We start from the raw sequence: 25,489 nt of genomic DNA, 5'->3' as shown, positions 1-25,489 counted from the left end.
GAAAGGCCTGTGGATAATATATATTGTTAAGTGTGTACAGAGCTTATGTTTTGTTATATATCTAAATGTATGTTTACCGTGTCTCTTATAACATTTACCGAGTTCTTTTATTTTAAGTGCAATCGCAATGACAAATCCGACCAACGTCTGCCTCGGAAATTTTATCACCGCTGTTCTTTCTCATCGGCGGTATTTTGGCACAACACCGGAAGTGTGACGTTTGGAGAGGCCGCCCCCTCTCATTCATTCAACACAGTGCAGTATGGCCGAATTAATGTATTCTATTTTAAAATTTAGCAGCAAAATTTAGCAGACATGGCTACAAAGCGCAAGGTAGAGGTGATTGTGCCCGCAGAGGAAAGCGACCAGCTCCTCATTCGTCCACTGTGAGTTCATTTGTATTTTATATAAATAAAGGTTTTTCAATATAAAATCATAATAACAACAAATAAATATATGTGGCGTTATCTTAAATGCTGTTGTCTCATGTAACTTCAGGGGTGCTGGTCAGGAGGTTGGGAGGTCATGCATCATCCTGGAGTTCAAAGGAAGGAAAATTATGGTAAATATCGTCTTGACTCTGTGATTGTATTAAGTTGTAACTGTATGCTATTATGTGACTTAAAATAGAGAAAATGTACAATATTCCTTAACCCAATCACATATCAATGAAGTTATATAGTACAGCATGCAGTTCTATGTTCTCACATTGTGCAGGCTGAGTTATCGAGGCTGTTTGATATGTTTTTATTACTCTGTTGTTATCTTATTGTGTCCTGTGTTGATTTCATGTACCCTTTCCAGGACCCCCTGGAAAGCTGTATTGATACTGAGTGGATTATCCCGGGTGAAATAAATAAATAAATATTTGTATTTGGCAGCTCGACTGTGGCATCCACCCTGGCTTGGAGGGGATGGATGCTCTCCCCTACATAGACTTAATCGACCCAGCTGAGATAGATCTGCTGCTCATCAGCCAGTGGGTCTTCCCTTTTATGTGTCGAGCCATCACATATTCTTCTGCTTGTATTCTATTTTAATTATATTCTAAAATATAGTTACAGACATGTGATGTATGCATCCTCTAACCAGTTTCCACTTGGATCACTGTGGAGCTCTGCCCTGGTTCCTCCAGAAGACCAGCTTTAAAGGCAGGACCTTCATGACGCATGCCACCAAAGCTATCTACCGCTGGCTACTGTCAGACTACGTCAAAGTCAGGTACATGCAGGAGCACTCATCCTCATGTAACACTCTTCCAAATGATAAATGTACCTGCAATAATTCTGTCTTGGTTTAATTACAGCAACATTTCTGCAGATGACATGCTCTACACTGAGACTGACCTGGAGGAGAGCATGGATAAGATTGAGACCATTAACTTCCATGAGGTGAAGGAGGTGGCTGGAATCAAGTTCTGGTGCTACCATGCTGGTCATGTGCTTGGGGCTGCCATGTTCATGATTGAAATAGCTGGAGTCAAGGTAATGTCTCCAATTTTTATATATAATAATTTGTCCTGTCAATGAGTACAAATTGAGGTCCCTTAACAAATCCATCGCCTGTTTGCTTTTCCCCTCCGAAGCTGCTGTACACAGGAGACTTCTCCCGACAAGAGGACAGGCATCTGATGGCGGCGGAGATCCCAAGCGTCAAACCTGACATCTTAATCATAGTACGCTACATACTAATTCACATCCAACACTGCTTTTAACAGATTTTTGGGTGATCACAACACGATAAATGCTGTTCCTCTTTCTGCAGGAGTCGACCTACGGCACCCACATCCATGAAAAGAGGGAGGAGCGTGAAGCTCGGTTCTGTAACACAGTCCATGACATAGTCAACAGGGAAGGCCGCTGTTTAATCCCTGTGTTCGCCCTGGGACGAGCCCAAGAGCTGCTGCTCATCCTGGGTGAGAGGTCATGTATAGAGTTGAATAAATACAGACATGTACTGGCCTACAAATCATATTCTGCAGACATAAAGCCCCCAAAAAGGCAGTTTTAACCAAATCCAACAACATTATTAGCCGTTAGCTTCTATGCTTTCATTTATTACCCTTTATCATGGAAACCTTAATGTTTGTATTGTGTTACCCTCCTCAGTTTTGCATCTGTGTTCTGTTACGTTTGTGTTTGTTTGAGATTGTGTTTCTCTCCTGTAGATGAGTACTGGCAGAACCACCCAGAGCTCCACGACATCCCCATCTACTATGCCTCATCCCTGGCCAAGAAGTGCATGGCCGTGTACCAGACCTACGTCAACGCGATGAACGACAAGATCCGGAAAGCCATCAATATCAACAACCCTTTTGTCTTCAAGCACATCAGCAACCTCAAGGTGGAGAGCGCCGCAGATACAGACAGCCAGACTTGCTGCTGAATGTCCTTAACCGTGGTGTCGCTTCTTTCCAGAGCATGGATCACTTTGACGACATCGGCCCCAGTGTGGTGATGGCATCCCCGGGTATGATGCAGAGCGGCCTCTCCAGAGAGCTCTTTGAGAGCTGGTGCACTGACAAGAGGAACGGGGTCATCATCGCTGGATATTGCGTCGAGGGCACACTGGCCAAGGTGAGACGACAGCAGGACGGCAGACAAAGTGTAGTGTTTTTTTGGGGTTAATAACAGGCGGAAGCATCCAGCCTCTGGGATAACACCATGTTTGCGTACTTCCTGCAGCACATCATGTCAGAGCCGGAGGAGATCACCACCATGTCAGGACAGAAGCTGCAGCTGAAGATGTCAGTGGACTACATCTCCTTCTCTGCCCACACTGACTATCAGCAGACCAGCGAGTTCATCAGGGCTCTCAAACCACCACATGTGGTAGAAAAATATAAAAATATATCGATTTGTGTTTACAATTCTCAGTCGTTCATACTTTGTATGAGCTGTAAATGAAAATCCTTGACTCTGCCGTCTGTGTGTTACCTTCAGATCCTGGTCCACGGGGAGCAGAATGAGATGGCCCGGCTGAAGGCTGCACTGATCAGGGAGTATGAGGATAATGATCAGGTTCACATCGAAGTCCACAACCCTCGCAACACAGAGGCTGTCACCCTCAACTTCAGAGGAGAGAAACTGGCCAAGGTCAATAGACTGCCTCTCTGTCTATGCCCTTTTTTATTAGATTTTACAGTCTGACATCACTTTGGACTCCATCTGTCTTTACAGTGCTGCATCACGGTTATTGCATGTGTTAAATGACCCTGTGCCAGTTGTTATAAAGGTTTCACACAATCAATCCACTCTGAAAGAGTTACTGGACGCCACTCCTCCTCTCAGGTGATGGGATCTCTGGCTGATAAGAAGTGTGCTCAGGGCCAGAGGGTTTCAGGCATACTGGTGAAAAAGAACTTCAACTACCACATCCTCAATCCCTCTGACCTTTCGAGTGAGTATTTTTTTAGTTCTCCAAACTGCCCCGAGAGATGTTTGTTAGACACTTGTTCTCTTGCTCCGCGGCACTTCAGAACCCAGATTCCAAAAAAGTCGGGATGCTGTTTCTGAGCCCATGTGTCAATATCCTCTATACAGTCATGTGTTCAGGTGATGCTATCACCTGTTACCAATAAACCTGTTTACCTGTGGAATGTTCCAAACAGGTGTTTTTGGAGCATTCCACATCCTTCCCAGTCTTTGGTTGCTCCTGTCCCAACTTGTTTGAAACATGTTCAAATTCAGAATAATCATAATAATCAAGTTGTTGAGGTAAAACATGGAATATATTGTCTTTGTACCGATTTCAATTGATTATTTGTCAAAAAAAAATGGCAAGCTATCACATTCTGTTTTATTCACGTTTTACACAGCGTCCCAATTTCTTCGGGTTCTGGTTGTACAACCGTCTCCGTGCTCGGTTGAACGCACTGCTATCCCTCCGTCTTTTAACATTTGACAAAAGAGCGAGGCATCATGAAGTGACCTGATGTGTCCATTCTGCAGCCTACACGGAGCTGGCCATGAGCACAGTGAAACAGTCCCAGGCCATCCCCTTCACTGGGCCTTACTCACTGCTCGTCTGCCATCTGAGGAACCTCACAGGTAAGGCTGCTTATGTGTGCAGTTACCAGTGTCTGCACTGATTGGTGTGTATACATGGAAACTTTGACTTGGAGTTCACACCATACTGACTGTGGAGATCTCACGTCTCAGGTGATGTGGAGGAGCTGGACGGAACCGAGAAGAACACTTTGAAGGTCTTTAAAAACATCACTCTGATTCACGAGGTCGGCATGGTGCTGCTGGAGGTGAGCGGTCAGCCAGCGGTGGTCCACATGCAGGATAGCAGGATTTTTCTGTGTTCAGACATTGCTGTTTATTGTCCTGTGCTATATATTCACCCAGCCTTCCTTTCTCTCTCTCTCCCTCCTCTTTCAGTGGATAGCTAACCCTCTCAATGACATGTACGCCGATGCCGTCACCACTGTTGTGCTGGAAGTTCAGTCAAACCCAAAGGCTCAGAAAGGTCGGTACAGCAGGCAGTTATGCATGTTTTTTTTATCCAAATCTTTGGTTTTGAATGCTTTATGGACTGTATGAAGAATACAACAAGTCACTTGTTTATTTGAACTTATTTACTGAAAAAAAAAAAAAAAATCCATTGTGTCTCAATGCCATGCAGTTTGTTCTTTTCTCACATGATGTAATTTGTGTTATATCAACAGTCATGGAGACCCAGAATACCATTCTGGACATGGACATCTTCCAAACCCGACTAGGAGTCATGTTGCAGTGAGTGGCACACCAGCCATCTAATCCATGCTCACTTGCTTTAAACATTGTATACATGGATGGATCAGTGTGTTTGTCTACTGTAGTATACTGTGAAATGTCACCAGAATTAACAGTTTCTCAGCTGATCTTTAACATCTCGTCATCTGTCTGTCTTAAGGGACATGTTTGGAGAGGAATGTGTGGATTTCAGCGATGGTAAAAACATCTCTGTGACAGTAGACGGGAAGACGGTTCACATTTGCTTGGAAACGAGGGTGAGCAGCAGAACAAAGCAGTGTAATTCTTCTTCTTTCATCATTCTCACTGACCTCCTCTCCCTCCCCATCAGTCGGTGTGCTACGAGGATGAAGGCACAGAGGACGACTCCCTGAGAGAGATGGTGGAGCTGGCGGTGCAGCGGCTCTATGATGCCCTCAACCCGGTCATCTGAGGGCAGGGACAGGACTGCAGACGAGTTCGTAACCAGAACACTTCGACAAATACAGAGAGTATTAGACGGTAACCAGCAGCTTGTGCGTGTGTGCTAAAAACTGGATTTCATGTATTCCCAAGAATCACAGGGACTGGTCTGACAGATCAGTCTGACGTCCATATTTCTACACCTCCTGCACATACACTTTGGTGTAATCGATCGCCTCAGAAACCAATCCGAGTCACACCTCATGAATGCAACTTGGAAAGACTTGATTGAAGACTTGTTATGATCTGTGACCTCAGAGCTACCATGTAAGAACATAAAACAAATAAGCTGTGCAGATAGGACTTTATAGAGTTTTGTTTTTTTTCTGTAATGCAAGCACTTTTAATATATTTAATAAGTTAACTGTGTAGATGCACTGTAGGTTTTATTTGACCTGAGTTTGCTACTAGTGTGCACTGATGACGTATTTGTTTACTTTTGTGATGTGAGCTGTGAATTTCTCTGTAGACTAAATGTTTGTGTTCATTACATGTTTGAGAAAGACTTGAATCACTGAGCAATTAAACCACATTGGTCAGTTAATGCATTAGCGTCAGTGTTGTTGATGGAGCAAACAAAAGCATGCAACATTTTTTCATTTATTAGTTCACTATCAGGACAATACAACAATATTGATTTTTTTTTTTTTTTTTTTTTTACAATAAACATCATTCAAGGCACATTCTTCAACTTACAGTTCCTGTAATGCCTGTTTATTGGGCTCTCGAGGTACGACTGATCCACACATCCCATACTTCCTGATATTGTGACAAATGTTTTAGAAATAGCAATACATTAAATCAATTAAAACTCGCCCTACCATTCAAAATAAAGAAATCTGACAGACAGATGACTTTATAAAAGCTAAAGGAGTGGAGACGTGGCACCACCTTCTTTTGTCAGTGTGTACACTCAGTATTTGTAGACCACATTTAAAGGCAAGCCCTGCAGAACAATAATTACTGCTGAGTACAACTTCAATAGTTTTGGGTCCTGACTCAAATGTTTCCGTCAAAAAACAAATTCCTAATGATAATTTTGTCATTTTTAAACAATTTTATTTTGTTCTTGTACGGCTGCTTGAGTTTTGACAACATTTAACATTTGAGAAGTTTGGCTACTTTTGCTGAAAGTAGAAAGTCCTCAAAGCAAAGCATTGAAAAAGAAGAATTTTGGTAAGAAAAGATACCCCTGCTGCTGGGTGTCACATGAGTGACGAAGGCCATGCCAAACTCAAACCGGTGCACAGAAACATCTCAACAACAAATGAATACTGTGCTACTGTGCAGAGATGCAGGATTGCAAACTGAAGAGCTGAAACATAAACATTTCAGTCCAGTCTTGTGAGCAGCTTTTACAAAATTGCACAGTGTTACATTGAATATAAGTATGACATTAAGTCATCCACTATTTTGTCCACGTCCCCCTGCATAGAGATGTCAGAGGGCAGATCAAGACAGTCTTCAACAGTCATGTGAAAGGTCAGATGATCCAAGGGACCCATAACACATCCCACACCCCATTAAATTGCTCAGAATTCCTCCTCAGCGCACCTTTCATCTCCCCTTCATGCTGAAGACCAACACCATGGCCACACCCAGCATAATACAAATTCCCATCTCCATCATACTGGCAATCTTATTTTCAACCGCATTTTCTTGCCTCTTCAGCATCTCCTCTTTGCGGAATCTGGCGTCCCTTTCTTTCCGCAGCTGCTCGCCGTAGTGGGCCTTGAAAAACTTGTCGAAATCAAAGATGCCTCCGCGGCCATCTGCGCCCATCACAGACCGGGTCCCGGCTTGCCGCTTGGTGGAGCTCCCTGTGGTGTCCTTACCGGAGGGTCTGGCTGTTGCGACGAGGTCTGACGGATTCAGCAGGCCCCGGTCGTACTTTCTCCTCAGTGACTTGTTGCCCAACACAGTGTAGGCCTCGCTGATCTCAGAGAAGCGGACAGTGGCCTCCTCGCTGCCGGCGTTTCTGTCCGGGTGGAAGATGAAGGACTGTTTGTAGTAGGCTGTTTTTACCTGGGCTTGAGTGGCAGTGGGCAACACCTCCAGGATGTCATAGTAGCCTGTTTTGGATTTGTAAAGGGGCTCGGATCGGGTTTCGTCGCCGCTGTAAGATCTGATAAACACGAACTGTCCGTGTCCCCAACGCTGACTCCCGAGGCTCTGTGCTCGGTGACTAGACCTCCCAAACTTCTCATAACTCCGGTGTCGAGGGAGATGTCTACCTATGAATTGAACCGGGGTCTTGTTGGAAAATGAACAGTCTTTGTTACATCCAAGATAGTAAAATTCAGCGACATTTCCGTTTCCACAAACATTATCAAACAGTGGTGTTAACCTTGTGCAGCTGTCCTGTGAAACTCCAACAGTCACTCCATCCTCAGCATTTTCGGCTCGATACAGTTCGCCATTTTGGATATCACCCAGCAGAAACCCGGCGGACAGAGACGAGGCTTTTATTGCACGTTTACTTTGCTTGTTCTGACTTTTCAGGAGGTAACGATTACTTGTTTTTAGTGCTATGTCGTATGCTCCCCTTTGGATTCGTTGCCTGACCGCTGCCATGTTTAGAAGGAGTAGAAGAAGAAAAGTGTTTTCCGTGATTCTGACGGAGGATCGTCTTGCTGCAGCGCCCCCAGTGGTGGGAATGAAAAGGGCAAATCATAGATTGCTTGAGCCAAAAAAAAAAAAGTTCCGCTATCAGCCACTTACAACAAACTTTTATACAGATATATTTTGTTTTGAGAAAATGTGCAACATATTAATTCCACAGGATATAGTACTAATACTCTTTACAAACAGACATATTTCTTGATGGGAAAATAATCATTTGATTCCAGGTAATTACTGCCATAGCAGGTCAGTTCAATGTGCAAAAATGTGAAATTTCATCTTATTCAAAATACGTTTTTTTTTTTTTTTTGTTTTTTTTTTACACCCAGGTAAAACTAATGCAAGAAAACAGTCCTACAATAAATCCTACCTTCATGAAGTTTATTTTAGAAGGGTGTTAATTCAACTCTCTGATAATTTTGGAGGCTATTGTTTGTGGTGCTGCTCAGTAGTATTGCATATATATATATGTGTGTGTGTGTGTGTGTGTGTGTGTGTGTGTGTGTGTGTGTGTGTGTGTGTATATATATATATATAGAGAGAGAGAGAGAGAGAGAGAGAGAGAGAGAGAGAGAGAGAGACAGACAGAGAGAGAGAGAGAGAGAGAGAGAGACAGACAGAGAGAGAGAGAGAGAGAGAGAGAGTTAGTTGGTCAGATTTTATTTATTTTATTTGTTTAAATAATAGGAAGAATAAAAATAAGAATGGTGTAGACTTTTATTATGAAGTAACACGCCTCCTACCCTATAACCGGAACTTCCGGTGTATACAGCTCAGCTGGTTCCTACCAATAAATACAACATGTCCAAATTGAAAACAATAATTTGGCCTAAAGTGATTTTATTCGGGGACTCCATAACACAGGTTAGTCATGCATGAAAATCGATTTTGAAGACTTTAACTATGATTATATTTCATATTGTCAACTACTCTTTCAGTTAGCCTTAGCTGCTAGCTTGCTAGCTTAAGTTTGGATTTAACAAAGCGGTGCTGTTGATTCTCTCAGTTTTCATTTCAAACCAGTGGTTGGGGTGCAGAAATTGCCAGCAAACTAGAGAGGTAAGTAGTTCCTACATATCATATATCGGTTGTTGATTTGTTTTAGCCGTAAGTTAAGTGCTCAACTAATGTCTCATTTCTCACCACAGATGTTGGTAACAATAGCCCAAAGTTGTGAACAGAAATGGTACTGATGTGGGGTTTTTTATGTAAGCAACCAGACTTTGTGCCTTTGCCTAATCTGAACCTGGCATGTTTTGCCTTCAGAAAATGTGATGTTGTAAACAGAGGACTGTCTGGCTACAACACCAGATGGGCCAAGATCATTCTTCCTCGCCTCATCAACAGTCACGACTCTGCAGACAACAGCATAGCTGCGGTCACTGTCTTCTTTGGAGCCAACGACTGTGCACTGGAAGGTACAATGACACTGAGACTGCAGTGACGATTCAGGATGTGTAGTGATGCTACAGTATCTGATATCATACTTTGCACTTCACTGGTTTGGATAAATGAAATCAATGTTGTGACAGGAAATATTGTCACTAATGATTAATGATTGTTTCCTAATGTTTCTGTGTGATTTGTGCTCCTGTCATGCAGATAAAAACCCCAAACAGCACGTCCCTATGCAGGAGTATTCAGAGAACCTGAAGGAGATCACCAGGCTTCTGGCATCTGCTGGAGTGTCAGCAGATAGAGTGATCTTCATCACCCCTCCACCTGTTCATGAGGCAGCCTGGGAGAAGGAGTGCATTTTGAAAGGTTGCGCTCATTCAGTTTCTCTTCTGTCATTCTTGTATCGTCACTCAGACCGTTTTTATGCTGCAGGCCAGCAAAGATCGTGAGTGCCTCTTCTTGTCTTTTCCAGGATATCCTCTCAATCGGCGCAACTCTGCAGCGGGGCAGTACGCCCAGGCGTGTGTGCAGGCTGCTGGTCAGTGTGGCACGGACGTCCTGGACCTCTGGACACTCATGCAGAAAGATGGACAGGTGATTAGTGCTTGTCATTGTCCCTGCTGTCTGTTGTTAGAGGTCACTTAAACATGAAATTCTCACACATCTTGTCTTGTGCTCTGCTCCACAGGACTACACAGTCTACCTGTCCGATGGGCTGCATCTCTCAGAGAAAGGAAACCAGTTTGTGGCTCAGCATCTGTGGGGGCTGCTGGAGAGTCGCGTGGCCGACCTGCCCTTCATCCTGCCCTACTGGGGGGACGTTGATGCCAAGAGTCCTGAGAGCAGCCTCCTCTGTGAACAGTGAAGGCTTTGGAGAACACACTGCTTTAGGATCCTACAAGGCTGGAGAGTCTGAGGAAAGCAAATCAATCACCACCATTCATGTGTTGCACTTGGTCTAAATTCCTGAGAGCCTGACACTGGACTGCATTCCTGCTACAATGAAGCAGTGATTTGTATAAATCAGACGTGAAATCATGTATTAATGTTTAAAATGCACAATAAAGATTTTTATTTTGAGATTTGTATAGGTAATACAAGTAAGACACTTACAAAAAAAAAAAATCAAAGGTGGCCATTTATACGCACAGAAACATTAAGAATATACACATCAGAATGAATCACACAGGGCATGTGCTTGTTGTGTAACACTTCACATCCATCCAGGAGAGTCAATGTTAGCCACAGTCTACTCTTATTTTCTTGACCTACGTTTAAATACATATTCTACAGTTGTAATGTGACACAGCAGGCAGCAGTGGTGAGACGGCATTAAATAAGAGGTGCATAACTCACATTGGCACAAGGACAGAAAACCGAGTAGAAAAATCACATTCAAGCACCTCACGCAGTTTCTTTTAAAATTTAATCAGGATTGTCCAGAGGAATGTTCGACTACTGTGAGTTTTCATGCGTTTTAGCCCAGAATAAGTCTGCTAGGAACGGTTAGGCACAAACTCTGAAAAGGCACCATGTTGTTTAGTACAGAGCTGAAACCACGCAGACATGATAACCAAAAAAAAAAAACTTATAACACGGAGGGAGACCATCACTCGATGCTTGAAAAATGTTACATCCTAAGCACAAAGGGGCTCAATATTATAGAGGCCTGGCAGTTTTAAAAGAAACCACTGATGACACAGAGCACAGAAAGAACATGCACAACTTATTTCAATCCTCCAGTGATGTGAGAAATACTTCCAAGTGCAGTTATGACACAGATTCTGGTCATTTTTAGGTCAAAGTTCAGCATTTGCCGCTTAATATATCACACTGAAATGTTTCCTTTTAAGAGAAAATAACAATAATATTACATCATTCACCTGTTGAACGGTCAGTGGAGTGAACTGCTGAGACTGAGGCAAGGCTGAAACTTCACATAATGCTTTGGTAGCTTTATGATCCACGATCATAGCTCACTTTATTTTTTAACGTGACTCTCTGGCAAAGGCAGATAACCTTGAGGTCAATGTAATTTGTTCTCGCTTTTCTTCATTCTTGGACAATTTAGAAACTATTCAGCAACTGGGTCACGCCAACAAGATAATTTAACTGTGGATTCATTTCCACAGACCTACTCAGAACTCTCAGGCTTCACTGGGTCAAGGACCCCCCCACCTCACTAAAAAAAGGCACCACAGGCACAAAAAAAACATGAAGTCACCCTCACTATTTCACTTGCAGTCACAAGGGTTTGAGACAACTACTCTACATCTAGTGTTGGCTGAAATGTTGGTCTTAGTTTTGTTAATCACCTACTGTACTAAATGTGATGCTACTACCTTTCAACACCTGGCGTCTGTGATTTGTCATAAGAAAAATTTATATGATGCGGCATGTATATGTATGTTCCCTAAAACACATATCAGTACTGGTCGTTCGCTCTCAGCACTCTGTCTCTTTAGTGTCAATGCAGTCCTGCCTCTTGAGGCGCCGCCGGTCCCTGGCTGGCTGGTTCTGTTCTGTCAGATCCTCGTAGGAGGATTTCGTAACCGACGAGCAGGCTCCTGCGGTTGTGAAATCGTCCGACAGGCCCTCCTCTCCCAGGTGAGAGTCGCTGCTGGTGTCCTCCTGGATGGTGGCCATCCGCAGCCCCCCTGCGCTGTCCGGGGTGGGGCCGCAGCTCGGGCCGGGGGCCGGGGTACTGCTGCTTGCCGCGGGAGTGGCCCCGACCTGACTCAGCTGCTGAGGCTGTGGGTGCTGGGAAGAGGGCGCGGTCCGGCCGGCGGAGGAGGAGGGAGGCTGAGGAGGCTTGACGATGCGCACGGATGCTGACTCGAGGTTGCTCAGCATTTCTTGACTCTGAAGAGCAAAGAGTGACATATGAGACCGAAGCATCTCAAAGCTGACGGGCCCTGACTGAGGTGGGATCCATTCCCTTTTTACTGCATTCTGCTCAGATTAGACCAGTGTTTCTCAATTCCGGTCCTCGGGCCCCCCTGCCCTGCATGTTTTAGATGTTTCCTGCTCCAACACACCTGATTCAAATGAGTGGCTTGTTATCAGGTCACTGCAGAGCTTGATGATGAGCCCATCATTTGAATCAGGTGTGGTGGAGGAGGGAAACATCTAAAACATGCAGGGCGGGGGGGCCCGAGGACCGGAATTGAGAGACACTGGATTAGACCATCAGATATTTCCCTCTTCACAGTTAAACATCTACAAAGTTTTATCAAAACCCTGAAGCTGCTTCCATTATATTTTAAGAGAAATTAAGTAACATCTCCTGCTATCTCCATCCCATTATAATCCCTAGCACCCCATTTAAAGTGGGAATGAGTAAAACAAACATTTCTCACGGTGGACAGATTGTGTTGTAGAACAGAGGTGGAACTAATATTAATAATGGCTGTTGTCCTTTTAGGAGCACAAGGGGCCTGATACTCTGCAAGCTGGCTCACTTGTAGGACTTAGTGTCACACCTAAATGGAATTAAGCCATCGTTAATGTTATTAGTTGCACCTGTACTTTTCTTACTTTGACAAGTCAAAATGTCTGCCATGAGAAAAGTCTGTAGAGGAATGTACCCTCAGTCTCCAGGTGTTCCCAATCAAACCTAAAAAAAGGACGTAACACAGTGCAGACAGCCACTGAATAAAAGAAAAGCTAAGGGTAAAATAAAAAAAAAAATAAAATAAAAAAAATAACGATCACCTAAAGGGCAACACCCTCTTCATGTTGTGGCTTTGAACAGCAGCAGATGCAAACTTAAAATGTTGACACACATTGCATCGGATTTCACAAAAGACAACAAGGTGCAACCTGTTCAGTCCTCTCTCTGTTTGAATACTCCTAAAATGCCATCTTGCTTTCTTGAAGTAATTTCTGATCAGACTCTGCATGGACGACGTGCACAGAGGAACACATTTACAGCTATTCAACTACGAGCTTTAGTTTTCTTCATCAGCCACTCTCACTTTGTCTCAGACGAAAAAGACACAAGTGAGTTTGAGGACTGGAAATGTGCAACTAGATCAGCGATTACGTCAAGGAGTAAGTGACTGCAGGAGTATCCCAAACGTGGGCCACCGACCATGCACCACCATGGACTCAATGGCAACGCACTGCAACACCAAACCATGGCGCACACACTCACCTATGGCGGGAGCTCTACTACAAACTTCCACCATCTGCTGCAGTTCCAATGAGAATGGAAAGGGCCAAGGCAAAGAGTCATGGACAGGTCATTTGGAGTTTGAACCCAGCAGTGACAGTGAGGCCCTAACTGACAAATAACCTGACCACTAGTTCACGCTGCCTGAAGCTCGAGCTTCTGAATCCAATCGCGTCCTGCTCTGGCCCTGTATTTTCAAGAATATTGGCCAATTTAGCACCTGATGTCTCAGGACTGGGAATGATGCTACAAAAATGTTTCTTGGGTTTGAGAGAGTGAATGTTTTGTACAACCCTGATTACAAAAAAGTTGGGACGCTTTGTAAAACATAAATTAAAAACAGAATGCAATCACCTGCAAAATAACTGCGTTTACACAGCCTCCCCCCTCTTGATATTGGGGTTGTAGTAGCAGATACTGAACATCATAGAGAATAAATATTAGTTAATATTGTAGGTATTATCAAGTGTTTAATGCTCAAAAGCTCAGCTAATCTGCACACACAGGACTGTGTGCATGAGGTTTGATAAGGTCACAGTGGCCTGCAGCACAAGCACAACGCCCACAACTGTTATCAGTTGTTAATTCAAATACTTGAACATCCTGACTGGTGCACAAAATACATAACATCACCTTTTTTTTTTCCAAATGGAGCTCTGATACTACACTTTTAACTTTAGCACACTCTGCCGTGTTCATGTCATGTACTGCTCCTCCTAACCATTATCAAACAGGAGAGAAAGTTTGGTGTTAAAAACACAAGAAGTTAATTCTTATTTTATTGTTGGTCATTTAAACTTATTTATTTTCCCCTCATCAGAATTTTTGCCAAATTGATGTGTTCGAACACCTAGTTTAACGGTGACAGATGATGCACGGATCCAGAAAAAAGGCAAATACCTAAACCTGAACAATCACCCTCATGCTCCAATTAAAGATGACAGTGTGTGTTTAACAAAACAATGTGGGATTGTGTTAGTTTGGTTAGTGTAGCAGCAAGGCTAGTGCACAGGAGCATATAGTATGGGGTATGCATTTGAGAGATGAGAAACTTACACTTGGAGGATAGTAGAAGCATTTTGTGTTCTCCTCATACTGCTGGTCAAGTCGTTTGTCCTGCAAAAAGAAGCACAAGAGGAGAGGACTTTCAGTATCTAACGAAGTAAAAGAATATAGGTCATCACTGCAGCTGATGAAGAAGAACTCTAGCTTCAACCACAGAGCTACAGAATGTGAAAAGGAGCAGATACTCAGAACTAGTATGAATTGATGTCCAGCAGTTTCTTACCACGCAGTGAACCAGGATACTGAGAGGAATCCAGAAGATGAGGGAAAACACAACCACAGAGCCTACGATGTTGTCAGCCAGGAACTTCCCTGATGGAGAGGTGGCAGTGAGAAAAAAAGCATTTCCATCATTACATCACGGGGAAAGCGTGTTGCTGCTGGCTAACGGTGTACCTCTGACAGAAAGTGAGTGTTCCTGACAATAAATGGAGAGCTTTATGCATGCTTATATTGCTTTATTGTATTTTCACTCCTAAGTTTGTCGTTTGTAATGCAAGTTATGAGTTATAGGTGTAAATTACAACTGCTGGCAGGGCTGTGCTGCTGCTGAAACTGGCAGACATTGTCATGTCATCAAATATCATATTGTTGTCCAAAGAAATCGATATAATAACATATTGTGGTGAAACTTGTGATTTACTCCCCTTAGCTGTAACCAACTCACCAAATGTATTAATGTCCAGCTTGTCAATGAAATCCCACAACCTCTCGATCACGTCCTGCACCTGCTTCATGCACTTTCCCTGTTTTAACAAGAGACAGTTGACACTCTCCAAACAGCCAAATAAAGAAAAAAAAAACAATAAACTTATTGTAAAATTCACAGTTTGTAAGACCTTTTGGGGTTGGCCTGTGTTAGCAACTAAAACATAATGAATAAATGTGATGGAAACATGTCTGTAGAGGGAAGATTTGTTGACTCACGCCCTCGTCACAGAAGCCCACTGTGCAGGGTTTTCCTTTGCGAAGGAACAGGAAACTGCCATTGGTCTGGACGAAGGGAGAGCAGGCACCATCTCTTCCCCTGCAGCACACTTTACAGGAGTGCTCTGTCTCTGCAGGCAGAAGAGGAGATTAGCTTCAATGACAATTCACTTTTACGTCTGCAAAATTGTAATAACTGTACTCTATAACATTGGCAATGCACACATAACTTTTTTTTTTTTAGAACAGAGATTAAAAGATTTATTCAGACATGTGAACAATCACTTCATATGTCTTGAATGAGCAACTGACATCTGTCACAGCTCAGACTGGCAGGATCCACAACACTGGTCAGACAATCCACCTAGAGCTTTTATCAGTTTGGGGCTCTTGCACGTTTTCCCCCTGATTTTGTGACAATTCACTGTTCTTTACCGTTGCAGGCACAGGACTGCAGGTTCTGCATGGCCTCACAGAAAGGGTTGCACTCTCCGTTGAGACACCGGCCATTGTCAACACACGTCGTGTTGTCATCAGCGTTTTCAGGAGGTGGACACTGACTGCTGTTGCCTATCAATTCAAGCGAGAGGGATGCAGTTTTTCAAGGTATTTCTAACATATAAATCACTGCAGTTCTTTTATTTCACCAGCAGGAGGCACTCACCTGTGCAGGAGGATATGCCTTTACAGGTTGCGCTAATGGCTTCCTGGCACCTTACTCCTGCCTGCTCAAACTTGCACTTCCTACAGCAAGGGCTGTTTCTGTCACTGTGGAGAGAACAGACACATGTAAATGCATGAGTGACTCAAACTAGCCCCACAAAGACTTTCTGGTTCAATTAATTCACTCAGCATTTGAGTGTAAACAAAGACTGGACGAAGTGTTTTGCACAATTCAACCTGTCTTTTGGATCTCATACCTGCACTGTGCACCATGTTTGAATTTGCAGTCGGCTGAGCAGCAGGGGTCATCGTTCAGGTGAAGGAGCCCAGGGTCGCACTCCTCCCCCTCCTCCACCCTGGAGTTCCCACATACCTTACTGTTCCTCTCCTTGAAGCACACGGGGGCCTTGAAACGTAACGTCTTTCCTACGGAGATCTTACTGCAGTTGGAGAAACGCTGGGGGGGGGGGGGGGGTGAAGTAGATGGTGGTGAGATATTAAAAAGGACTGTAAATCTGTTTCTGATGCAAAATTATTCCACAGATATTTACTCAAATACGATGCGAAACGATGCTGTTTCCACCTGCAACAGATGCATCTTTTTTACATAACTAAGTATGAATTTACAGCCACACCTCTCAGTTTCTTTGACGTTGTATGAATTTTTGTTGATGCACACTGTTGTGACTCAAGATTTGGTTTTAACCTTTGCAGATATCTTTAAGAGGGCCTAGCTTCCAGTGCAGAACAAGTCACAAAGGACAAACAGCAGCACTTCAAACTTTAAACTGCAGCATAACTCATATGCATATTAGCTGTTGAGGCCAATGGTGGAGGAGGTACAGTACACTGACTGTCTATCATTATATTTCACAGGAACAACTGTGATTCACAGTTATACAACACTCTGTAGATTAAGCAACTCATTTAGAAACAGAATTCACACTTCAGTTACACTTTGCTTCATTAACTCTGTGTATTCTCATAACTGTCAGCAGAGTTTGTTATATACCAAGATATACAGCAATGCTTCTGTTTGGGAGTGTACCTTGTTGTTGACATGGTCTCCGCTTACAGCAATCGGGTACATGACATACTTGCCCCCGTGGTCGTCACTGGGAGCACAGTATGGGATGTTGTCGGGATCGTGCTCCGCTCCGAAGTTATGGCCCAGCTCATGAGTGGTCACCAAATCTGCCTCCTGATAGGACACAAACACCAAATGGTCTGACGTAAGGTCTTTATTCCACAGAAAGATGTTGGTGTCTAATTACCAATAATGTGGATTTCACTCACAAAAAACATGCATTTTATCATAGAAGCTAGAAATACACATTCAACCAATAGGCCTCAAGTCTCAACACTTCCTCCAGCTTAAACTTAGCTGTAAACTATGCAGAGGAGCAAGTAATACACTGGCATCTTAGGTGTCAAAATGCAAACCGTTCACATCATTACTCAAAACACCCACACAAAAAGGTGTGTCTGCCCTACTTAGAGCCTAAACTTGGCAAGATGACATGTTTCATAACATCCTAAAACTGAGTGCACTTAGTAATTAGCTGCTTCTTTTTTTTTTTTTTCTTTTCCAAAGATGAGGATTGAGAGTTGGGGTAAAACAGACCTTTGTTAGGATGGTTTTGCCATAGTTCTTGGTGCTGGTCAGGCCTGTGTTGAGGTAGCTGGGCTTCTTTACAGAGTGAGATGGGTAGTATGCTACAAAGTGACACAATCAGAGAAAGAAGTCAGTATTTACTTTGCTTTACTGAAACCCAGACCTCCAACAGTTTTTCCACACTTCCATTTCTACACTTCTGATTCAGCAACGTATTTTTAAAACATGTTTGAAAAATATTCCATTGAACAGCCTACATTGACCACCTGGTAATGTAGGTGTTGCGTGATGCTTAGCTTAGCAAAACAAAGCCATCTTGCCACTCAGGGATGTGTCCTTACGTTTTGGGCAGAGGCCGCCCAGGGCCTGAGGTTTGGAGGGGGCCACGTAGGCCAGCCCCAACGTGCCCTCATCGAAATCCTGGTAGGTGAACAGGTGTGCCAGACACACAGTGGAGGCGTTGTCAGCTAGGTCTGAGCTGAATTGCTGAGAGACACAAAGAGAACTATCATCTTGACTGACAACTTGAGTCATTAGCTTTTACAGGGCAGCTATACGCACATACATGTTACACATTTGTGTGAACACATTTCACATTCTGTTGATTGACGATTTAAGTTTGTAGTTTTCCAAATCATATCTAGTCCCAAGGCTCTGACTAAAAATAGAAAAACCACTGTATTTCCCCCAGCTCCCTTCCCTTAGTGTAGCTCTCACGGTGAATTTTGTTTAACTAGACACATTTTTGCATCCGTCTGTCTATACATTTTTTGTTTCCTACCTCCAGAAGTCTCTTCACATCCCAGACCTTCTTTCCACTCACAGGGCTGTCCTCCATATTATAGTGGACCCAGCCGGTGCCAGCATGGCCAGGGGGAGGCTTTGTCGGCTCCTTGTTAATGATGATCTGAGAACCAAATACTCCATTTATGAACAATGCATTTAAACAAGTTTAAGCATAATGGCACATAATCATATGTTACTAGAAGCATTTCATAGTCAAGGTTTTAAGATGTATATTACATTTATTTTGCCCCTCAAATCACTTTACATTAAACTTAGGTTGCCACAAGTGGACCCAAACCCTGTAAAAATAGCTTTACAAAAGCTTTACCTAATGGGTAGAGCACACCACATGTCACTCAGACAGTACAAACCTAAAACATGGTTTGTATTTCAAGAGGCAGGGAGATAAAAGCTGCATGTTAGAAGTCCTTCTTGAGATGTGTGGTGGAGAAAATTGGAAAATAACTCCACTAAATGAATGCATATCTTTTCAGTGAGAAAACCCAGGACTCAGAGTATGACAAACAGTGTCTCCATTTATTCCCATAGCCCATGGAACAAATTAAATCACCCCACGTGACTCACACAAAGGCTTTCAGTTCCTCCAAAAAATGCTGTTGCTCACTTCCGGGAGCAACTCAGTGTCAAACAAAGCTATCGTGCTGCTAGGAGCAGCGCCTGTTGCACAAGTCAGACTTGAACCATATTAGAGTGAAGTACAACACGCACCTGATGGATCTGGACCCCATAGCCTTTGAATTCATCGTCCCAAGTTGTGTTCCTATAAATGTCATCAACTCGATCAATCAGCTCAATCTGGAGTGAGAAAAAAAATCCTTAACATACAGAAATACCATAAAAAATGAATTACATTTAAGCTTTTCCACAGGATTTTTCACAGATTTTTCAATCTGATGAATTAAATCTAAACTGTTAAACCTTTACATGGTGAATTCTTTCTGCACCACTGAATTAGGTGTTTGTACATAGCATCATAAGGACAGACCAAGTAGTTAAGAGTGACGCTCTCTTGTCCGCGGCCCATGTGTTCAAAGAAGCGGTAATCTGCAACCAGCAACAGGGGGCAGGTGTTCTTCTTGTGATCATGAGCCTGCCTCTTCTCTCTGTGGTGGTACCCTGTGACAAAGAAGGAACAGGAGCAGCGTTGGAGATAGATGCATAGGAAGGGGTACAGAGAGAAAAAATGGCCACAGGAAGACAAAAGGGGGGAAAAAAGAAGTAATGATCAGTTTTTTAAGCATTGCCATATTCAAACAGTCAAAGGTAAGCTTACATAAGGATAGACACATAAAGAAGTTTATGGGGTGAGTCTGGGGAGATGGCATGGTTTGGTGCAACAGGCAAAGAGAGTCAGTACAGGATCCTTGACAGTCTGCAGCACACACCCCAATCCCTGAATACTTTCCATCGTGGGAAGTGCAGGAAAGAGGTTGAGGTCTTACATACATACTACATATCATCGCTGTCCGATAAAAAACACGTATCTCAACTTTTTACGATTTTGACTTTCCATTGGCTAAGGAATATTCACATTCTCCCCCAGCAACAGGTAGCATTGGGGATCCAAGTGACCAATGGAAATACGTTTTATTACATCATATATTTAACACGTATCTCCATTGGGTGTCAGAAGTGTCCATCAATGCGCGTATCTCCCGCCTCTGGCGTTGCCTGTATATCAGATGATTTGTCATGTCCGTAAACACAGACTGTATACCGTCAGTACTTGGCAGACTTATTATAGCATCTAACGCTAGGCTAATGTTGTCCTTGCATTGAGCGATGCCGTTCAAAAACTTTTTATAACCATGACAGTGTTGTTTACGTTAGATTACTGACCGAGATGTATTCATTGACGTCTGATGTGTCTGTTATGTGCACTGTTTTCTCCTTTTCAGGCTAGACATGTCTCTCACGTTAGAGGAGCTATGTGCAATAGCAAAAGTAAAATACAGTAGAGCAGTTGAGGCAGAGAGGAGGGTCAGCAGCAGTGAAGCGATAGACGATAAACTCTGTGATTTCCTTGAACCGAGTCAGACTGATGCATGTGCGTTAATACAGTATTAGATGACTCTTTGCCTATATGGACTAATCTGATTTCAACACAAAATACCAAAAAAATCTTAGATTAGGGTAATGTGCTATGTGGAAATGTAGGATAGCCTGCTATCAATAGTTTACGGATTTAGTGGGACATGAACGGGAGACTCAAGGCTCGTAAATGACCGGACATCATTGGAACGCATTATTTAAAAAACACGTATGTCCAATGTCACTCACAACAACGCACGTAAATCCGATTAAAATACTAAACGGGTTGCTAATCACCGTGTAACTATAGGTTTTCATTTCGAGTCCTAAGTGTGTCTAATTACTGTGTTTTGGGTTTAATTTGAAAATTAATTGACGAGTAAAACACTTTTTTCATGCTCCTGAAAAAAACGAGTTTTGGAGATCCGTGCTTTTTATCGGACAGCGACGATATGGTACTGCCCTCTGATATTCAGTTACTAGTAAAATTACTATTTTTGATGAGATACAGATGAATCCTGGTTAGCTTCTGCTGAATCTTTCTGGCAAAACTGAACAAGATTCTCCTATTAGCAAGAAGATGAATTTTATTTCAACTGATTAAGCCCAGACCTCCTACAGTAAACCAGTGGTATGGAGAAATCCTTAAAGTTTTGCTCAGACTCATTCTTGAAGGGCAATGAGGATTTTTTTTAAAAGCTGTTGACACCTTTTCTAGACTACCTCCCAGAATGCACAGCTGACCTTGTACACAGGGGGCATCGCACTATGGACTGGCGTCCGTCCAGCGTCCTGTGAATGTCTAACACTCTCACCTGGGTATTTTACTGCTTTGCCTCACTTGTATACTCCCTGCTCTGTGCCATATATTGAAGTTCTGACATCTTTATGACTTCCCATGTAATGCGTATGTCTACATCATGTCTATCATCATCGTATACATCATGTGCTATTTCTTTCCTGTTCTTTTTTTCCCCTTGCCTTAGGGTCTGTGATCTGCTCATATCTTTCTCTGCTGTCACATGTTTTTATTGTGTATTGTATATATAATATTATTTCAACAAAACATAATGCAAAAAGTAAAGTACCTATTTAAAAAGGAGTTCAACAATGAGGCCATGCTCCAGTATCCCATTGTTAATTGCCCTCATTTTCACATTTAGCTGCACGTCTCCTTTTTTGTTTGGCCTGTGAACTGATTAAGCTCTGCCTCTGTTCTTCAAGCTAGAATTTAGAAGTTTATCTTTATAGAAAAGTCTTCCTGAGAGTATAATAATATGCGTGAATGAGTTCTGGCATACACACAATATTACGTTCAATTTTCCAGCTAGACCAGGTTTTTTTTTAAGGTTATATTCATGGCTTTCTGAGCAAACAAATCTGTGTCGAAGCTGATCATGATCATAACCTACATGCATCCTTAGCACTTCAAACAATCTGTAGTTGAAGAAGAATAAAAAAAGGACAACAGGAAGACATCCCATTTGAGCATTACATCATTCACTTGGCTATGCACAGCTCAGAAGTGTGGGTGTGTGCTGCCCTGGCTTCCATAACAAGCAGTGGGAGACCAGTGACGACTCAGAGTCATCTCACTGGGCAGCAGAGCCTCCATGAATTTTAATGCCTCCTCCATAAGAACCTTCACCTCATCTCATATCCCCAATGAGTGCTTTCAACCAGCAGCCACTGAGAGGTGTTTCAGATTTCTCTTCTGGCACATTATCGCTGCTATACGCTTTACATTTCCCGAGCAGCACGAAAGAATCAAAAGGCATTTGGTTGTTACATAATACCCACTTGTCAGCAGTGTGTATGTGCATAACATAGGCTCGGTCTTACAGATAAAAAGGCTTTTATTAAACTGACTGTTACAGAATCTAACACCTACCTCCTCTGTCTCACTACTACAACCTCCTCCTTCCTTCTCATCTCATCTCACCTTCAACCGCTTATCTGGGGTCGGGTCGCTCCTTCCTTCTCTCCACCTTAAACATTTGTTATCCTCCTACTCTTTATCTGCTCTTTACCATCCACATAGAAAAGCACAGAGCCTAGGCTGCAGCTGATTTGTAATCCCTAACCTCTTATATACTCCATTTTCCTCCTACACATTTCCACTACACAGGCACAAATATGCACACACATGCAACACTCTCCAACTCTAGTGAGGGAAACGGCAGCGCTCACCATTTTCCTGGCCCACCTCCTCCTGCCTGTCCCAGTCCCTCCTGGCAGTCTGTGGCAGCAGGTCCTGGGCCTCTGCATGGATGTAGCCACACACTTTCGGAGAGGCGATGCGGCTCAGATTCCTAATGTCATCAGAGCGATAAACCAGCAACCTGCCATCATTTGGGGAGTCTGTAAACCTCCACAGGGGCTGCATGGGCAGAGAGAAAGAGGTGGTGTTAGAGGACAATACAGTAGAGTCAGAGGGGGGTTAAAAGGAGGAGAAGAGATTTTTTTTGGGGGGGGGGTCCTTCACTGACATTAAGGTACAATAGACTTGAGGGTCTTCAAATCATTATATGAACAAAGTAAGAACAGTGACCCTTTTTTGCAGAATATCTGGTCAGAGACTACTTTAAACCACAAGAAGAACCTTTGATGGTACTGCCAGCCACTTCTTACCTCTATGTTGTACTCTGCTTCGTCAGTTAGAATGTGAGCAGAAAACTCATCTCCTTCAATGTGTGCCTGCACACGTGAGTTCTCCTCTCCTGCAAACACAAAACAAATATGGTTACTTACGAAAATTTTGACCTATGCAGACTAAATCCAGCTATCTATTCAGTTAAGGTGCACAGATGCATGAACTTACTATCGCATCAGCCAGTATCATTTCCGTGAAGCAGTATCGGCATCAACCCAACTAATGCTCGTAATTAGCAAAAAAGTGGCAATTATTTGATCATAATGTCACAGATTGAGGTCTTAAAAACAATGATCTGAATCCCACAATTAACCAGCAGGTTTGAAAGTCATGTCTTCTTTAATAAAGGAGAAAAAAACAATATTACAAAATATATCATACCCAGAACCCGTAAAAGCAGAAATTATCATCAGATCTTTATATTTCCAACAATCCTTGAAGGAATCATGTGCTACAAACACTTCTGTCAAGAAAAATTAATTTGATGATTTGCCATAAAAATGTTATAGTGCACAAATGACATGTCTCAGTTCTCCTTACTTCTAGCCATGACTGTGCGGTCTTCACAGAGGTGCAGGACTTATAAATCGCAGTGAAAAGAAATGTGACAGGAGCAAAAATGCCCGGAAACTGCTCAGAGGGTTGAGCTTTACTTGTTTTGCACTTGCAAACTAAGACTCTTGGAATAAGCAGGATGTGGGAAAATATCATAGTTATTAAAAAGAAACAGAGTCATTCACTCACCAACGACATGTCCAGTGAAATAGTTCTGAAGTTGAACATCATAGTTCTCCTCATTCCCATGTTCATCGACAAACACAGCTTTGAAGTTGTCAGTGAAAAGGCCCGTGTTGGTGGTCAAGTACAGCTTGAAATGCCTGAAGACGAAAAAGAGCAAACAGAGACATGATTACATGGCTGCTTTCAAAAATCGAAGTCATATCAATTGAAGTGTTGGGCTTATTTACAAACAGGACTAAGGTGAGCAAATAGTTTGAAGATATGGTCTCAAATCAACATGTAACATAAGTTGGGACTTAAGTTGGGTCTTAAGGGATCTTACTCTGCAAGTATAGACACAGGAATTATTACAGTGTCCAATAACTTTTTCAACATATACATGGGGATGTGAGTTTTGTATTCACACAGATTTGAAAGGATGTGAGCCTATCACATCACTCCTATCAGAAGAATTGAGGTCCTATGGGTAAGTTTATGTCAGACACGAGAGTGCTGCTGTACCTGTGCAGAGCTCTGAAGCTCACCAGGCGCTCCAGGTGGGACTGGGTGTGGACGTCCCTCTTCCTAACAGAGTGCAGCTGGAGGCTTGACAATGGCAGCACCTCAAAATCTGACAGGATGGAGTTCAGAGCATCTGGAAGACATGGAGAAGTCATAAACGACCATTTCATTTTCATGTGACACACCAGAGAGATACGGTCAACTATAATCTGGAGCTAACGAACAGCTTTCTAGCCTGATCATGTTGTTTTATTTAGCAGCTAACCTGCACTCAACGAATTTACATTTTAGAACACTTAATCCAAATATCAGTGTTGTTAATCTCAGTAAACACACTGGACATAAATAGCATTAATTTACAGTAATTATCGTTAATGTTCATTTCTCTAAAAACCGTTACCGTTAAAGCTAACGTTAATGCTAGCTTTGGTTAGCTTGCTAAGTGACTTACCAAACTCCGGGTTTTCTTCGTGATTCGCCTCTGTAGTAACTCTTGACTTTGTTGCACCGTCGACCCAACAAGGAGCCAGAAAGACAAATATCAGTATGCTCCTCATTTTTCAGGAAGCTCAGTCAGTCATGCTAGTGCTGTCATTGTCACAGGTTAGCTGGCTTGTCGAGATAGCTAGCTAAGCTACCCGGAAGTGCGCCGAGTGGAAAACATCCGCTTTTTGTATCCATGGGAGGACGTGATAATCGACGCCACACCTACACGCCCGATACACACAGGTAGCGGATTCATTAGTTTATTACAGCTTATTACTATTACAGATCTTAGAGAAAAAGTGGAAATAACACAATGAAAAGACACTCTGTTACTGCTAAAAGTCCTGCCTCCAAAAGTTAAAATCCTCGCTATGCGGAAAAGCATTTGTCAGATTATTTGTCTAAAATGTATTTTCATGTTGTGACTGGCGGAGGAGGAACCAAACTTGTTAACACCTTATCCCCTTTGGTCAGTTTAATCTCTAACCATCATCCATCTAATCCATCATGATTTACAATTTTACCATGAATGTTTTAATGTAAAATCTTAATCAGTAAAAAACTAAAATATCTGTGTGGACACTTGCCTGCATACATTTCTTTTC

At 42.8% G+C, this 25,489-nt stretch overlaps 4 protein-coding genes across 6 annotated transcripts; 2 read left to right on the top strand and 2 right to left on the bottom strand.

The window, feature by feature from the left end:
- The first annotated feature begins 199 nt into the window (after positions 1–199).
- LOC139342372 (cleavage and polyadenylation specificity factor subunit 3) lies at positions 200–5,747 on the top strand. Its single transcript, XM_070979441.1, has 18 exons — positions 200–386; positions 499–562; positions 882–979; positions 1,093–1,221; positions 1,307–1,484; positions 1,586–1,675; positions 1,765–1,915; positions 2,168–2,343; positions 2,418–2,576; positions 2,685–2,831; positions 2,943–3,095; positions 3,291–3,399; positions 3,951–4,049; positions 4,161–4,255; positions 4,386–4,473; positions 4,673–4,739; positions 4,900–4,996; positions 5,071–5,747. The coding sequence occupies exons 1-18, from the start codon at positions 316–318 to the stop codon at positions 5,170–5,172; spliced, it is 2,073 nt and encodes a 690-aa protein (XP_070835542.1). The 5' UTR covers positions 200–315; the 3' UTR covers positions 5,173–5,747.
- Positions 5,748–5,792: 45 nt separating this feature from the next.
- Positions 5,793–7,783, bottom strand: LOC139342373 (uncharacterized). The gene has a single exon (XM_070979442.1). It carries the CDS (start codon positions 7,773–7,775, stop codon positions 6,759–6,761), a length of 1,017 nt encoding a protein of 338 aa, XP_070835543.1. The 5' UTR covers positions 7,776–7,783; the 3' UTR covers positions 5,793–6,758.
- A 792-nt stretch (positions 7,784–8,575) lies between these two features.
- iah1 (isoamyl acetate hydrolyzing esterase 1 (putative)) lies at positions 8,576–10,836 on the top strand. The gene is made up of 6 exons (XM_070979127.1): positions 8,576–8,687; positions 8,830–8,882; positions 9,090–9,241; positions 9,426–9,587; positions 9,694–9,815; positions 9,910–10,836. Exons 1-6 carry the CDS (start codon positions 8,625–8,627, stop codon positions 10,084–10,086), a joined length of 729 nt encoding a protein of 242 aa, XP_070835228.1. The 5' UTR covers positions 8,576–8,624; the 3' UTR covers positions 10,087–10,836.
- Positions 10,264–25,051, bottom strand: adam17a (ADAM metallopeptidase domain 17a). Of its 3 annotated transcripts, none has more exons than XM_070979123.1 (20): positions 24,850–25,051; positions 24,399–24,531; positions 23,901–24,034; positions 23,135–23,223; positions 22,694–22,883; positions 19,458–19,588; positions 19,181–19,267; positions 18,447–18,572; positions 18,007–18,151; positions 17,675–17,766; positions 17,099–17,251; positions 16,308–16,507; positions 16,052–16,155; positions 15,823–15,957; positions 15,388–15,518; positions 15,128–15,206; positions 14,684–14,772; positions 14,452–14,511; positions 13,378–13,414; positions 10,264–12,083 (listed from the first exon to the last, which is right to left on the bottom strand). In XM_070979123.1, exons 1-20 carry the CDS (start codon positions 24,953–24,955, stop codon positions 11,689–11,691), a joined length of 2,616 nt encoding a protein of 871 aa, XP_070835224.1. In that variant the 5' UTR covers positions 24,956–25,051; the 3' UTR covers positions 10,264–11,688. The 3 variants fall into 3 exon arrangements, with proteins under 3 accessions (XP_070835224.1, XP_070835226.1, XP_070835227.1); XM_070979125.1 differs by having other exon boundaries at positions 13,378–13,411; XM_070979126.1 differs by lacking the exon at positions 13,378–13,414.
- Between the last annotated feature and the right edge of the window lie 438 nt (positions 25,052–25,489).

Source organism: Chaetodon trifascialis, chromosome 14 (assembly GCF_039877785.1).
Source record: "Chaetodon trifascialis isolate fChaTrf1 chromosome 14, fChaTrf1.hap1, whole genome shotgun sequence".
NCBI lineage: Eukaryota > Metazoa > Chordata > Actinopteri > Chaetodontiformes > Chaetodontidae > Chaetodon > Chaetodon trifascialis.
This window is presented reverse-complemented; position numbering and strand designations above follow the sequence as displayed.

What these genes read in the sequence shown, in the direction of transcription:
- LOC139342372 (XM_070979441.1), top strand. Translation starts at nt 316, where the DNA reads ATGGCTACAAAGCGCAAGGTAGAGGTGATTGTGCCCGCAGAGGAAAGC. An exon ending in CAATCCCTCTGACCTTTCGA is followed by an intron (nt 3,400 to 3,950) that starts GTGAGTATTTTT and finishes TCCATTCTGCAG; the next exon opens with CCTACACGGAGCTGGCCATG. An exon ending in CCATCTGAGGAACCTCACAG is followed by an intron (nt 4,050 to 4,160) that starts GTAAGGCTGCTT and finishes CTCACGTCTCAG; the next exon opens with GTGATGTGGAGGAGCTGGAC.
- LOC139342373 (XM_070979442.1), bottom strand. Translation starts at nt 7,775, where the DNA reads ATGGCAGCGGTCAGGCAACGAATCCAAAGGGGAGCATACGACATAGCA.
- iah1 (XM_070979127.1), top strand. Translation starts at nt 8,625, where the DNA reads ATGTCCAAATTGAAAACAATAATTTGGCCTAAAGTGATTTTATTCGGG. An exon ending in CAACGACTGTGCACTGGAAG is followed by an intron (nt 9,242 to 9,425) that starts GTACAATGACAC and finishes CCTGTCATGCAG; the next exon opens with ATAAAAACCCCAAACAGCAC. An exon ending in TCATGCAGAAAGATGGACAG is followed by an intron (nt 9,816 to 9,909) that starts GTGATTAGTGCT and finishes TCTGCTCCACAG; the next exon opens with GACTACACAGTCTACCTGTC.
- adam17a (XM_070979123.1), bottom strand. Translation starts at nt 24,955, where the DNA reads ATGAGGAGCATACTGATATTTGTCTTTCTGGCTCCTTGTTGGGTCGAC. An exon ending in GAGACCATGTCAACAACAAG is followed by an intron (nt 16,508 to 17,098) that starts GTACACTCCCAA and finishes CCCCCCCCCCAG; the next exon opens with CGTTTCTCCAACTGCAGTAA. An exon ending in TAGTAGAGCTCCCGCCATAG is followed by an intron (nt 12,084 to 13,377) that starts GTGAGTGTGTGC and finishes TTTGCTCTTCAG; the next exon opens with AGTCAAGAAATGCTGAGCAA.